This window comes from Giraffa tippelskirchi, chromosome 4 (genome assembly GCF_054371585.1).
Source record: "Giraffa tippelskirchi isolate mGirTip1 chromosome 4, T2T-mGirTip1v1.2.pri, whole genome shotgun sequence".
Lineage (NCBI taxonomy): Eukaryota > Metazoa > Chordata > Mammalia > Artiodactyla > Giraffidae > Giraffa > Giraffa tippelskirchi.
In genome coordinates, this window is record NC_137278.1 from 189,246,701 (window position 1) to 189,260,908 (window position 14,208).

The 14,208-nt window shown below is 43.3% G+C and overlaps 1 protein-coding gene across 6 annotated transcripts in view; it reads left to right on the forward strand.

Annotated features, from left to right (window-relative positions):
• The first annotated feature begins 6,679 nt into the window (after positions 1–6,679).
• Positions 6,680–14,208, forward strand: part of RERG (RAS like estrogen regulated growth inhibitor) — a 125,534-nt gene continuing 118,005 nt past the window's right edge. For all 6 annotated transcript variants that reach the window (XM_081589162.1, XM_081589165.1, XM_081589164.1 and 3 more), the window contains exons 1-2: positions 6,680–6,896; positions 10,902–11,062. Coding sequence is in view for 4 of the 6 variants with exons in the window: in XM_081589165.1 (XP_081445291.1) it covers positions 11,002–11,062 (61 nt within the window). In the remaining 2 variants the exon portion in view is untranslated. The remainder of the gene's footprint in view (positions 6,897–10,901; positions 11,063–14,208) is intronic.

A 14,208-nucleotide genomic window follows, 5' to 3' on the forward strand; every position in this document is an offset into this window, starting at 1 on the left:
CTTGGTCACACTTGAGTCCTGCCAGCTTAGAGTTAGGTTTCAGTAGAACTGTTCCATATGTCAATGTATCGTGGGAGGGAGGTGAGTTCCATATCTTCTTACTCCTCCACGTTGGTCAATCTGGGCTTCATCATTTTTATAGGTTCTACTTCTCTATTAAAATCCAAAAATGGACAAAATATAGTAAATATTCTATATTTTTATGTATTTTGTTCACTATCTGCTTTAGAAAAATAATCCTAGAAATTTTGAAGTTCTAGTCTAGTTACTCCAGTGTTTAGGTCATCTATTTGTCTACTTCTATTGACTTTTATCTCTATATTATTAGTAATCATTTTATGCTTCTTGATTATATGGTAATTTTATTCTATTTCATTTTATTATTGGAGAATAATCATTTTACAATGCTGTGTTAATTTCTGCAGTCCAATAAATGAATCAGCTATATCTATGCATTTATCTCCTCCTTCCTGAGCCTCCCTCCCACCTCCCCATCCCACCTCGCCCCTCTAGGTCATCACAGAGCACCGAGCTGAACTCCTTGTGCTATACAGCAGCTTCTCACTAGCTGTCAGTTTACACATGGTAACGTATATATGTCAATGTTACTTTCCCAATTAGACCTACCCTCCTCTTCCCTCCTGCTGTGTGCACATGTCAGTTCTCCACATCTGCATGTCTATTTCTGCCCTGCAAATAGGTTCTCCGGTACCATTTTTATTTAGTAATTTCTGTTGTATGTACTACAGATTAAAGGTCTGTGTCCCTCCAAATTTCGTATGTTGAAGCCCCAACCATCAATGTGGTTCTATTTTGCCATAAGACCTTTACAGAAGTAGGGTTAAAGGAGACCTTAAGAGTGGGGCCCTGATTTGACAGGATTAGTGCCCTCATGAGAGGAGATCAGGTGACACTAGTGGTAAAGAATCCAGTAGTCATGTATGGATGTGAGAGCTGGACTATAAAGAAAGCTGAGTGCTGAAGAATTGATGCTTTTGAACTGTGGTGTTGGAGAAGACTCTTGAGAGTCCCTTGGATTGCAAGGAGATACAACCAGTCCATCCTAAAGGAAATCAGTCCTGAATATTCATTGGAAGGAGTGATGCTGAAGCTGAAGCTCCAATACTTTGGCCACCTGATGTGAAGAACTGACTCATTTGAAAAGACCCTGATGCTGGGAAAGACTGAAGGTGGGAGGAGAAGGGGATGAAAGAGGATGAGATGGTTGGATAGTATCACCGACTCAATGAACATGAGTTTTAGTAATTTCCGGGAGTTGGTGATGGACAGGGAGGCCTGATGTGCTGCAGTCCATGGGTTTGCAAAGAGTTGGACATGACTGAGCCACTGAACTTGATTGAACAGTGGTAAAGAGTCTACCTACCAATGCAGGAGACACAAGAGAAGCAGGTTCAATCCCTGGATCAGGAAGATCCCCTGGAGTAGGAAAGGGTACCTCGCTCCAGTATCTTTGCCTGGAAAATTCCATGGGCAGAGGAGCCTGGTGGGCTACAGTCCACGGGGCTGCAAAGGGTCAGATGCAACTGAGCACAGTACAGAGCACAGTAAGAAGAGATACCAGGGTCTCTGCAGTCTCAAAGAAGAGGTCGTGTAAGTACACAGTGAAATAACAACCACCTAAGAGCCAGCAGAAGAAGGAGGCCTCATAATGCAACCTACTTAACCAGAACCTTGATCTTGAAATTCACAGCTTCCAGAACTGCGAGAAATAAATTTCGGTTGTTTATTTTACTCGGTCTGTGGTATTTTGCTATGGCGGTCCAACCAGACAAATACTAATGTCTGACATTATAGATGATGATTAGAGAAGCTCTGGATCATGTTCTCTTTCTCAACAGTTTTGTTTTAGCAGGCGGTTAATTTACTGGTGGATTAGCTTGTCCTTCTCAAGGTCTCGTCTTAGTTTTCATTCAGGGGAGGGAATGTATTTCACATTTACCATTCTTCTTAGATTCTTGTTCTTACTCCCAAGCACGGCTCTCACTCCTAGGATATGGGCCTACTGAAGTCTCAGTCAAACGTCCAGGATGTTCACCAAGTTCTCTGAACTCTGGCTTGGGTCAGCTCCAGTGTCTCTTCGAGGACTCTGAGATCTCTGAAATCTCCGCCCAGCTTTCAGACACCACACAGCTGTTCTTCTAGGTCTCCCAGAGACTCCCGAGATGACGTGCAAGTTCATGGACTGGCCAAGGTCCCAGGGGCATTTCCTATGCAAATATCTGGAATTCTCTCTCTGTGACTATCTTCTACAAGATTTTACATCTGTTCCCAGGCAGAGGGAATGTCCAGCCATGGCCCAAATCAGATTTTCCTTTGCCTAATATTGAAGCAACTGAGCATGAGCAATATCTAATTAAATAGAGAATAACAATAATAACGCCCATCCACAGCCAAAAAAAGTCATTTGCAGCAACAAAATCAGGAAGTGGGTTTGATTTCTTGCCATAAAACTTTAAAATGAATCTTCTAATGAAACAAAAGATTATGGTATAGACAGGCTCTTACTTCCTGGAGCAGTTTCAGTGAGTCATCAAATCCTGAGTTTTCTTTTCACCAATAATGAATACCTCCAATTTTGGAGAGAAATGAACTGAGCAACTATCCTTCTCCTTTTCTAACAGGAGGGGAAAGGGTGAGTGGCAATGGCTTAAGAAAGAGTGTAGAGAGCTCAGAATGAATGGAGCCTCTCAAACTTGGGAAAATCTTTTCTTTGGAATAGTGTCGATCCTGATTGCCTACAGTAAATCCTGGCACTCGGCCATTAACAAGGCTACACAGAAACTGCAGTGACCTCTCCTCTTTGCTTTATCTTCACATCTCAGCATGATAGACAGAGTGAAATGCTTAGCGCTCAAGCCATGGCTTCACAGTAAAAAACAAACAGGTTTCAGATAAGGGAAGAACAGAGCCAGGAAGAATTCCTTTATTATGTATTGCAGTAAATAAGATATCTGATTAAAATAAACAATATGATAAACAGAAAAATATGTTTTGCAGGAAAAGGGGAGGAAGGGGATCACATAAACAAAAGAAGGGTAATAACAAAATAAATTAAAAATAGCAAGGAAAGAAACAGTTGAATATACTCAATTATACAATAGAGCCCATCCAAGACTTTCTTGAGAACATTACGTCAGGAAGAAATGAAAAGGGATGAATCAAAATAATCAAGAGTAGAAAAACTTCAGCAAAATAATTGAATAAATTTATTTCATTTAAATGTAGAAATAAGTCTAAAGCCCTTTGAGACTTACAGTTACAGAACAAATGCAGATATTATAAAATCTTGATAAAAAATAATACAGAAGTAAAAATATAGGAAGAGGGATGGGGGAGTAAGAGGCTAATTTCCTCCTTATTAAATGGCAAGAAGTCAATTGACATTGACTAAAATATATGGTTAAATATGAACCATACAGGGGCTTCCCCTGTAGCTCAGCTGGGAAAGAATCCGCCTGCAATGTTGGAAACCTGGGTTTGATCCATGGGTCAGGAAGATTTCCTGGAGAAGTAAATGGCAACCCACTCCAGTATTCTTGCCTGGAAAATTCCATGGACAGAAGAGCCTGGCGGGCTATAGTCCATAGGGTCAAAAAGAGTCGGACACGACTGAGCGACTAACATTTTCACTTTCAAAGTGAGTAAATATCTAAAATGAAGACAATCTTTTAAGGGTCACTTTCATTTCTTTATCTTCTGCTTAATTTAGTGTATTTATTAAATTAAAAAACAGCATTTATTTATTATTAAAAGGATATGATTGCACTCAGCATATCTACATGTCATTTAATATAAGTATATCCATCCATTGATTCATTTATGTTCTACAGCATCTTTAATGAGGTTCTCTTATGGTAACAACGGTTATTTCTGGATGACATCATTTGGAGTGTGATTTTCTACTCTGTATTTTTCAACTACTCCAATTATTTGCAATGAACATGATTGGCAACTACACACACACACACACACACACACATTCCAGTCTGTAATGGGTATTTGGGGCTTATACTGATGATTCATCTACTAATTTTGTGTTAGCAGTTTTAGCTTAAGCCTGAAGTCAGGCTGAAGGACCAGAGGATAACAAGAACTCTCCTGAGGGCTATTGCTGCCTAGCAAGCAAAAATGCTGGGATATGACTCTCATAGAATAGAGGCTACTGAAGATTTGAGTCTTCTCCAGTGGATCAGTGGTAAAGAACTCGCCTGTGATACGTAAGCCACAGGAGACACGGGTTGGATCCCTGGGTGGGGAAAAGTCCCTGAAGGAAGGCATGGCAACCTACTCCAGTATTCTTGCCTGGAGAATTCTGTGGACAGAGCAGCCTGGTCATCTACAATCCATAGGGGCACAAAAAGTTGGCCACGACTAAAGCGACTGAGCACGCATGCGTGCACTGAAAATATCACACAATGGGTATCAGGCTCCAATATGGCTACTTCATCTCTGTAGGTACAGAGCGTCAAGAGCTGTAGGTATGTCTGCAAGTGCTTCCCTGATTGAAAGGGGAATGCTGGCCTACCTACATGGGCTAAGAAGGAGGATGGAGAGAACAGATACCGTAGACAAGTTCCTACAACTGTTACAAAAGGAGCCTGGCTTGGACCCTCTTCAATAATTCCAATTAGATAAGAGTGACAAAGTAGGAGTTCAACTTAAGTCTCTGTAAGTAGGAAAATAGGTATCTACATATAGATATGTAAATACAGATCTTTTTGTTAACTCCTTCCATGAATACTGGAGAAGGAAATGGCAACCCACTCCAGTACTCTTGCCTGGGAAATTCCATGGATGGACAGTCCATGGGGTCGCAAAGAGTAGGACACGACTGAGCGAATTCACTTTCTTTTTTTTCTTTCCATGAATACATGGTTTGATAGGCGAAGAAGGTAACATGTGAAACCTAAACACCCTAAAGCCACAGAATTCCACATAATTGGATTTCTATAAAATTCCATATAATCTACCTGGATCGTTCTTTCCACAACAGAGGCTTTGAAAACTTCCTGTATGCTAAGACACTCCAATCTCTCTCTCAGACCTCTTTCCTGAGCTTCAGACTCATATGTTCAACTACTTACTAGCTATTCTATCCCAAATTAAGCATGTGCAAATAAATCCAATATGCACAGCCCCAATTTGTTCTCTTCATTCACTCAACTATTTTTTGAACACCCACTATGTGCCACCATGATCGTAGAGCCTGGAAGTACAGAGACAATTATGCTATATCCCTACATTCAGGAAGGTCAAAGTTTCATGGAGAAGACTGAGAAATAAAAATGAGTACAATGCAAATGTGATGATGGAGCACGGGGTGCTAGGAGGTATAGAATTGGGTCATCTAATGCAGGTGTGTATTTGGGAGCAAGACATAGGTTTGTGATCAGAAAAATCACAGAGGAGACAGTATTTGAGATTTCTCAAAGAATTCTTTGGACAACTCCTAAGCTGCAAGAAGATTCCTGCCTCTGCCCCAGACCCAACTGCTCTGGTCAGTGTGGCCCACAACTCATGGCTGCAGTGGCTTTTCAGGTGAGCTGGCCCTGGAAACAGCCTCCCTGTTTACATCTCTTCCATCAAGAACACACTGCAGATTGTATGCTCAGCCCCAGGTCCCTGTCTGCTGTGTGTGACAGTTTCCTGGAGTCCACCTGGTATCTTGCTAAGGATGCCTAGGTTTCAAAGGAAAACAACTAACCTAGGTGTTTCCTGCTCCTCTAACCAGAAGTGTCATAGTCCTTGGAAAATCATTTAACCGCTCTGAAATGCACCTCCTCATCTCTGAAAGGATAATGATTTTAAATATGAGCGCTTACCTCAAGGAGGGTAAAAATACCAAATGAGATAAGAGATGTGAAGGTGGTCTAGCAAAGCACGAATATTAATTATCTTTGCTAGGTTTCTAGGACGATGGACAGTGACTTCAATTCAACCATTATAAATGCTGATCTTGTAAGGAGAGTGTGAAACTTTTGGAACTTTCTCAAATATACAGGTATGAATTTCCATTAAATTCAGTATGTATGTCTCTTCTAGCATCTCAGCTTCCAGTCCGGCCTGAATTTCATTCCAACCATTTACTAGCCTTGGGGACAAGTTCTGCGCTCAGTCGTGTCCGACTCTGCGACCCCATGGACTATAGCACTCCAGGCTCCTCTGTCCACGGGATTTCCTAGCCACGAATATTGGAGTGAGTTGCCGTCTCCTTCTCTGAGGGATCTTCCTCACCCAGGGATCGACCCCGCGCCTCCCGTTGTAGGCGGATTTTTCACCGCTGAGCCATCCGGGAAGTCCCAGGACAAGTTATTTATCCTCAGCTTCCTCTTGGGTCTCATGGGGATAATAAACATGCCTCTAAAGGACGTTGTGAGGATGGTTTGAAGTAGGGAATAGAAAACATCACGCAGTGATCCTTTCACACGCGAGGTTTTAACCAAGGGAAGAGGTCCCTCTGTGAGAACCCGGAGGCCGGGAACTTAGTGGGGCCCAGCGAAGAGTGTCTCGGGTGCAGCGAAGGCGGGTATATGGATGCTCGCACTCTGCAGCCGGAGGCGGCCTCGCGGGGGCAGCCGGGCGCTGGCGCCGGTAGGGGGCGCCGGAGCGCCGCACTGCAGCATCCCGGCGGCCTACCGGGCTGAGCTCGCGTCCTGCCGCAGTCCTCGGCCGCTAGTCGGAGCGAGCGGCAGCGAGGAGCCCCCGGCCGCTCCGCCAGCACTTGCCGCCGCTCTCACCCACGATCTCAGCCCAGCCGCTGGGAAACGCTCCCCGCAGACTGCCCTGCGCAACGTGGGAGGGTTAGCGGTCCCGGGGAACGGCTTCCGAACTTGCCAGGGGACCGCGGCTCTCCCGGGCCTGGAGAGTGTGAACAGGTGAGTGTAACGCACGTGCCCAGGTGGCCCTTTCCGGATGACTTCCTGCAGACCCTTCGGAGCCCCTGAACGCTCGGCCTCTGGGGCGGTCCTCCTGGTCCCTGGGTCCTCCCAGGCGGGGGTTGGGGGTCGCCGAGAGGGTGATGTGAGCGCCAGCGCCAGGGGCTTGACAGCGCCCTCCGTCTGGTGCTAAGACCAGAAATGCCCTTTTGACTTAGGTTCCATTTCGCCACCTAGATTGAGAGCAAATGACCGGCAATCCACGACTGGCTTGTTTATCATTCCAGGATACCTGTTGCTTTTTGAGCAACGCTATAGCCAGGGGTCTCCTACAATCTTCCTCCTCCCCGTACATGCTGCGTTGTGATAAGATGAGGGACAATTCCTGGTAATGAGACTGGCAAAACTTGGTTTCAGAGCTAGAGAAGGAGTGGCCCAAAGAGAGTCTCATCCCCACCGTCATATTAGATTCTTTGTTTCCCTAAACACCTGCACTTTATTTTGATGAGACCATAAACACAGAAGTTGAAGCAACTATTACCTTATAAAGATGCTTGTGTTTCCACACCCCCCCCCCCCAAGAAAGACTTAGAAAGCAAGGACCGTGGTAAGTATAATAGTTTAGGGATTTATTATGAATAAATTTTTTTTAAATAAATAAGATCAGCTTATTAGTAAACTAAATGTCATAGGCCTATTGGATTGTAAGCTCTTTGAAGATGACCATTTGTGATTAGCATGAATGTGGGATGAATCAATGCATGCATTAATAGTAACAGAATTTGGAGTCTTCCTAAGCTTTCTTTTGGTACCTTTCTGTTTAGAAAAAAGATCAATACACCTTTAATCTCTCAAATGAACCTCTTACCTGTGATTTTAGCTTTAGTAGTGATAGGAACTGAGAATTTTTTTCCTATTAAAACACTGTCCACCTAAAAACTGAACGCCAGCTTTGAGACCTAGACAGAATACTTCTGCCCAACAACATGAAAATAAATGTTTTCTTCCATCCGTGTTATGGAAGGTCTTGGATCATGAATTATTTTGAACATCAGAGACTTGGCAACAGGTCCCTTATTAACACAACTGACACATTTATCTTTGTTTCCTGATTTTATCAAATGTAACTTTTTCACATATTCATGTGAGAAAATGTTCAAAGATGTATGTCAGTTTTGTGTCTCCCTTTAAGGGGTTTTTAACATAACCTAAAATTGACACTAACTAGCTGTATCTTTATTACATTACATATGAAACATTCAGCCCACACAATTTCTCTTTCTTATGGGAAATTCCTATGCCTCTGAGGCCATTTGGGAATTACTGAAAAACTTGACTTAACAAGTGTTTTTTTTTTTTTTTTTTAAATCACATTTGATGGCTACTCTCTTGAACCATAAATCAGATAGTAAATTATTTGGATTTTTATGGGCATGGGAATGAGCAGTCCTGCATGAAATAACAAATTATTGTTTATACAAGCTCCAGACACTTGCATGTTCTATGTTTCAAAGAAATGCTTGCCATTTTCATTTGGAATTCATTTAGTTAATATATCTCAATAGATTATGCTTCTGTGATGTTTCTGTGATGAAGCACTGAACCTTAAACATAGAGGCCTTTTCTTAATGAATGCACATAAAATGACAACGAAATTCTTTTATCTTTAGCCGAAAGCGTGGGACTGGACAAATTACAGATGTTACAACGTCTGCGTTTTGTGCTACTAATGATCACTAAGGAGTTTTTTCATTATTTTGATGAAATAAACAACAGCCAGTGCTAATGTTGACCTTTCTGTCCTTCGGAGGAAGCTCTGACACTGTGGAAGTCAGCAAATACAGAATTTGTGAGGCAGAGGTCAATGGTTTAGATGCATAGTGAAGGAAACAATCACATGTTAATGTCTTTGTAGAAATACTTTTTCAGAAGAACTTTTACCTTTCTCTGGAAAAGCTCTTTTAGAAAATTTGTAGATGCCAAAACCCTGGCAGGAGCCGTTCATGTGTTTAGATAACAGACTTGAAAGTGAAGTCCTGTATTTAAGATGAAAACATCAATTGCAGAAGTTCAGAATGGGGGAGCCTGAAGTTCATGTGAAAAATGTGAGCCTTAATATGAGTGACTGTGCTGGAATATAACCACCATGCCTTGATGAAGAAGAGGAAGAATCCCATGAAACTTGTGCTGGGTCATTTGTCAGGTTACATTTCGAGGGGTTGAATGCAGAGGATGCCGTGTTTTTAGAGTGATTAAAATGGCAAATGCCAGAGAAGGGAGCTGCATATGGTCAAGAGGGAAGGTGAGGGTCACAAAGCATAAACAAGAACAGACGTGTCCGTGTAGAACCAAGGAAGAGGACTGGGTCTCACTTTCCTAGAAAGTAGAAGTCTAGAATGGGACAAAGGCTCCTAGTAATTGCTGGGTACTTGAAGGGCTCTGAGTGAAAGAAAAGAAAAAAGTGGATGTTATGCTTCTCCCCCCCGCCCCCGGAAGTGGTAAATTAGACCCTGAGTGGTTATTAGATGGTTGCCTGGTCATATGAAAGGGCTCCTGTGATGGCAGGAGGATTTTTGTTGTTGTTGTTAACTTCAAGACTCTTTCCAATTTTATATTTCCATGGTACCGAGGACCTTGGTGTCATTCCTCAAGCTCCCATAATATAAAGTGGGCTTGCGTCTGTGCTAAGTTGCTTCAGTCGTGTCCGACTCTGTATGACCCTATGGACTGTAGCCTACCAGGCTCTTCTGTCCAGGGTATTCTCCAGGCAAGAATACTGGAGTGGGTTGCAGTGCTCTCCTCCAGGGGGTCTTCAGGGGCTGAACCTGCATCTCTTATGTCTCCTGCATTGGCAGGCAGATTCTTTACCACTAACGCCACCTGGGAAGCTTACGTTTACATAATGTCACTTACATAATGTCACCACAGGTGGTTGCTAGAGGTGGAGAATCTGCCTGCCAGTGCAGGAGACATGCAGGAGACCGGGTTCTGATCTCTGGGCCAGGAAGATCCCCTGGAGGAGAAAATGGCAACCAACTCTAGTAGTCTTGCCCGGAGAATCCCATGGACAGAGGAGCCTGGCAGGCTACAGTTCATGGGGTCACAAGGAGTCAGACATGACTGAGCACCTAAGTATTAAGACAATGCCATAAACTGATGTACTTGAGGCTGTTATAATGGCATTTATCTTTCGTGTTCCAGGGCATTGTGCCCAGGAAAATGTGAAAATAAAGGGAAAGGGAAGTCGCTCAGTCGTGTCCGACTCTTTGCGACCCCGTGGACTGTAGCCTACCAGGCTCCTTCGTCCATGGGATTCTCCAGGCAAGAATACTGGAGTGGTTTGCCATTTCCTTCTCCAGGGGATCTTCCCGACCCAAGAATCGAACCCAGGTCTCCCGCATTGGAGGCAGACGCTTTAACCTCTGAGCCACCAGGGAAGTCCAATGTGAAAATATCTAGATGTTATGTATCAATTTTAGGAACGTGGGTATCTGTCACATGACTTGACCTTGTGATCTAGTGAATGGAGATAAAACTTATACCTGGAAAGGCAAATTCAATCATATTACAGTGGGGTTAGCTAGAAGGAATGTGTATCAGTCAGCCCAAAGGGAAATAGAATTCCCAATGTGACTGTCCTCATCATGCGTGTCTGGATATTGGGTGTTTACAGGCACATGGTAAATACATGTATTCACAGATGGGATTTGTTATCAATTACTGACATAAAACATTCTTTGGGGAAGTGCTTTGGAAAATGCTATCTTGTGTAAAAAAAAAAAAAGTATGTTTTAGAACCAGACAGATTGAAGAGCAAGTCCTGGAACTATCATTTTTTAGTTGAATGGTTTACAGTAAATTGCTCGAGCCCTCTCACAGGATGGTGGTGGCGATCAACAGGGAAGATGCTGATCAAGTCAATGATTCTGGCACACAGAAAATGCTTAATAGATATGAAATTCTTTCTCCAGCCATTTGTGAATTCCCAAATCTCTTTTGTTTAAGGATTGCAGATTTACCATGATATGGTGAATCCCAGGGCTGGAACCAAAAGGATCTCAGCTCTTTAGTTTGAACCACAGTGAATTGTCTACCAGCACCCGGCATGGCTAAAAGTGCAGAGGTCAAACTGGCAATATTTGGGAGAGCAGGCGTGGGCAAGTCAGGTAAGGTGTTTGTTGTGGTGACTGTAGTGTGTGTGTGTCTTTGTGTGTCTTTGTTACTGTGCTTTGTTACTGACTGAGCAGGGGGAGGGGGAGGAGGAGGGAGTGGTTGGCATATCTCCTGTTCTCCTGTGTGGCTCTATTAGATGAAGCCTCTTTCTCTTTAACTCAGATTTTTGTTTTGCATAATCAGGTTTTATGTCCTCTTTTGCTTCTTTATGGTAAAGCAACACTGTTGATAATACACAAGGCAATGGATACGTCAGAGGTCTTGATATTCCAAGGAAGGATGTCCGACTTCCAGAGAAATAAGATTGGGGAAATTAAAAAATACATTTGCTCTTTTTTTTTCCATCTATATGAGATCCTGAGGGACCAATGTAATATCTCATCAAACTCGATATGCTCAGCAACCAGCGCAATGTCAAGCATGTATTGAGTGCTGAATAAATGCGTCTTTACAAGGAGAAGAATTCTATTATCGTTATCCAAAGCGGGGTTAGACTGCTCACTGCTCAAAAGTCAATAAAGAGGCCAGACTGGTGGAAAGGAAAGTTTGCTTTATTTTGGATTCTGGCAACCAGGCAGGGAGAGAGGACATCTGTCCAAAGGCTGACTCCCCTACACCCCAGACAATCAGGGCACATGAATTGTTATAGACAGAAGGAGGGGGCTACATGCAGAAACTGCGCAGTCAGCCCTGACAGTCATCTTGATATTGGTCATAGATGGTCTGACCAGCATCGTCTTGATTGTTTTTAGTACAGTTAATTTTCAGTTCCTGGGTCAGTCTGTTCCCATTTCCTTGAGGCCAGTTCTCGGAATTGTGGCACCTTATGTCACAGCTATAGTCTAGTCATCCTGTAGTTAACTTCTCCACCTGGTAGGGCTTTCAGTATCTATAAGACAGCTCACAGGATATGGCTCAGAATATTATCTACAACCCTTGAGAAGGAACTAAGGGTCCTTGACTTTGCTTAATGACTACATTATTAATATTTGGTCTCCTTTGGCTATTTTCCTTTGTTTCTGCATGTTCTCACTTCTCTGATTAAACATATTCTTTGGCTAAAGTTTTTCCAGAGACGAAAGGCAGGCAGAGGACATGGGGGGAAGGGCCATAGGGTTCTGCTCCATTTCCTTGTCACTCGACACGTCTAAAATCAGGGAGGACTGTGAAGGCTGGGATGCGCCTGACCTCAAGTGAGACGGATATTGCCAGCACCTCTAGGGTGAATTTAAATGACCAGATTGTGGTGCTCCTCAGTAATTGAGAGCCTTTAGTGTTCCACACCTGAGGAAAGGTTTGCAGACCTTTCAGGTGAAGGGCAAAATGGCAGAAGTGAAAAATGTATCTAGTCCAATTTGAAAAACAAGTCTCAGATTTTATAATTAAAGAGTGTTAAGCAGATGTTGCCAAAATGCCAGGGCAACGTGGTTTTTCAGAGAATATTGCTTTGGTCTCTTACTGGAAGAAAGACTCATAATTGACTTTGTCCACTGAGCTTTTGGTTCTCAAGAAAGAACTCTAACAGACATACTGCGTGTGTATTCGTAGAGAGAAGCCTGTTCAGATCATCCGATACAACAGGTCATTCATGTAATCTTAAACACTTACATCGTTGTTGTTCAGTCATTAAGTCATGTCTGACTCTTTGCGACACCATAGACTGTAGCCCACTAGGCGTCCGTGCCCTCCACTGTCTCACGAAGTTTGCTCAAATTCATATCCCAAACACATATGAGCAGTCATTAATTCTGTGACCAACCTCTCTTTCCAAACTGGCTCTCTGGTTTAATTTCAGCAGTAAATACTGCCTACTGTAAGTCTTTCTCTCTCTTTTAATTTTCTTGAGAGGGCTCTTCTCTGCTATCACCCGTTTCTCCCACTTACTATTTGCTTTGGCCTTTGGCAGAAACCAGGTAAAGAAAGTAATAGACAGTTGGCAAGGCTAAGAAACTGCCAGCCTTCACAAGCTCTAAGATTGTTAAACTCCTCCCTATTCATCTTAGTTTCCTGATGGCAAGCATGCATGCTTGTTTGCATGCATGCTAAGTCACCTCAGTCGTGTCCTACTCTTTGTGACCCTATGGACTGTAGCCCACCAGGCTCCTCTGTCATTGAGATTCTCCAGGCAAGAATACTGGAGTGGATTGCCATGCCCTCCTCCAGGGGAACTTCCTGACCCAGGGATCGACCCGTGTCTCTTATGCTGCCTGCATTGTCAAGCGGGTTCTTTACCCCTAGCGCCACCTGGGAAGCCTTCCTGATGGTGTGAGAACCTAACTTTTGTAGCTGGTGGAAGGATCTGGAGAATGAGGAAACTGTTTCAGTGAGTGGAGGATGAGGATGAGGCAGTGTGTGGGAAGATCCGTTCTGCCCACAAGAACTGCCCTCAATTTTCACCAGTGAGGGATTAAGACTTAGAGCTCACTGTTTAACATCCATTCATTCACAATTTAACACAGGCAATAAGGGAAGGGGAATTTTTAAACCTTATGTCATCAGCAAAAGAAAGTCTACATGCTTTGGAAAGTGAATCATGAAAATAAAAATACAATTGAGAGAACCACTTACTTTCTGTACCATATGCGTGCTGCATGCTGAGTTACTTCTGTCATGTCTGACTCTGTGCGATACTATGGACTGTAGCCCGCCAGGCTCTCCTGTCCATGGAATTCTCCAGGCAAGAATACTGGAGTGGGTTGCCATGCGCTCCTCCAGGGGATCTTTCTGATCCAGGGATTGAACCTGCATCTCTTACGTCTCCTGCATTGGCAGGCAGGTTCTTTACCGCTAACATCACCTGGGAAGCCCATGTACCCTATAACCACCCCTTTTTCATCTGTATTATCTCTGAACCAACTGTGCGTCTCCTTCTGTCAAGGCTGATCCATCAGTCAGAGCATAGACCTCAGTTGGCTTTGTCTTCCCCAAAGTAGTTTCAATCCTTGTTTCAAGGATTCCTCTCATTCTCTACTGACCTTTTCCCCTGAGCATTTCTTTGTCCACCACTCCATCTTTTTCTTTTCTCCAAGGTTATTGACCATGGGCTCTGGCCTCAGTGTCTTAAATTTTTTGACTTCCTGTTCATTGCTTAAGCATCTTTTACTGTGATCATACTGCTGAAACTGATTTTACAAAGGTC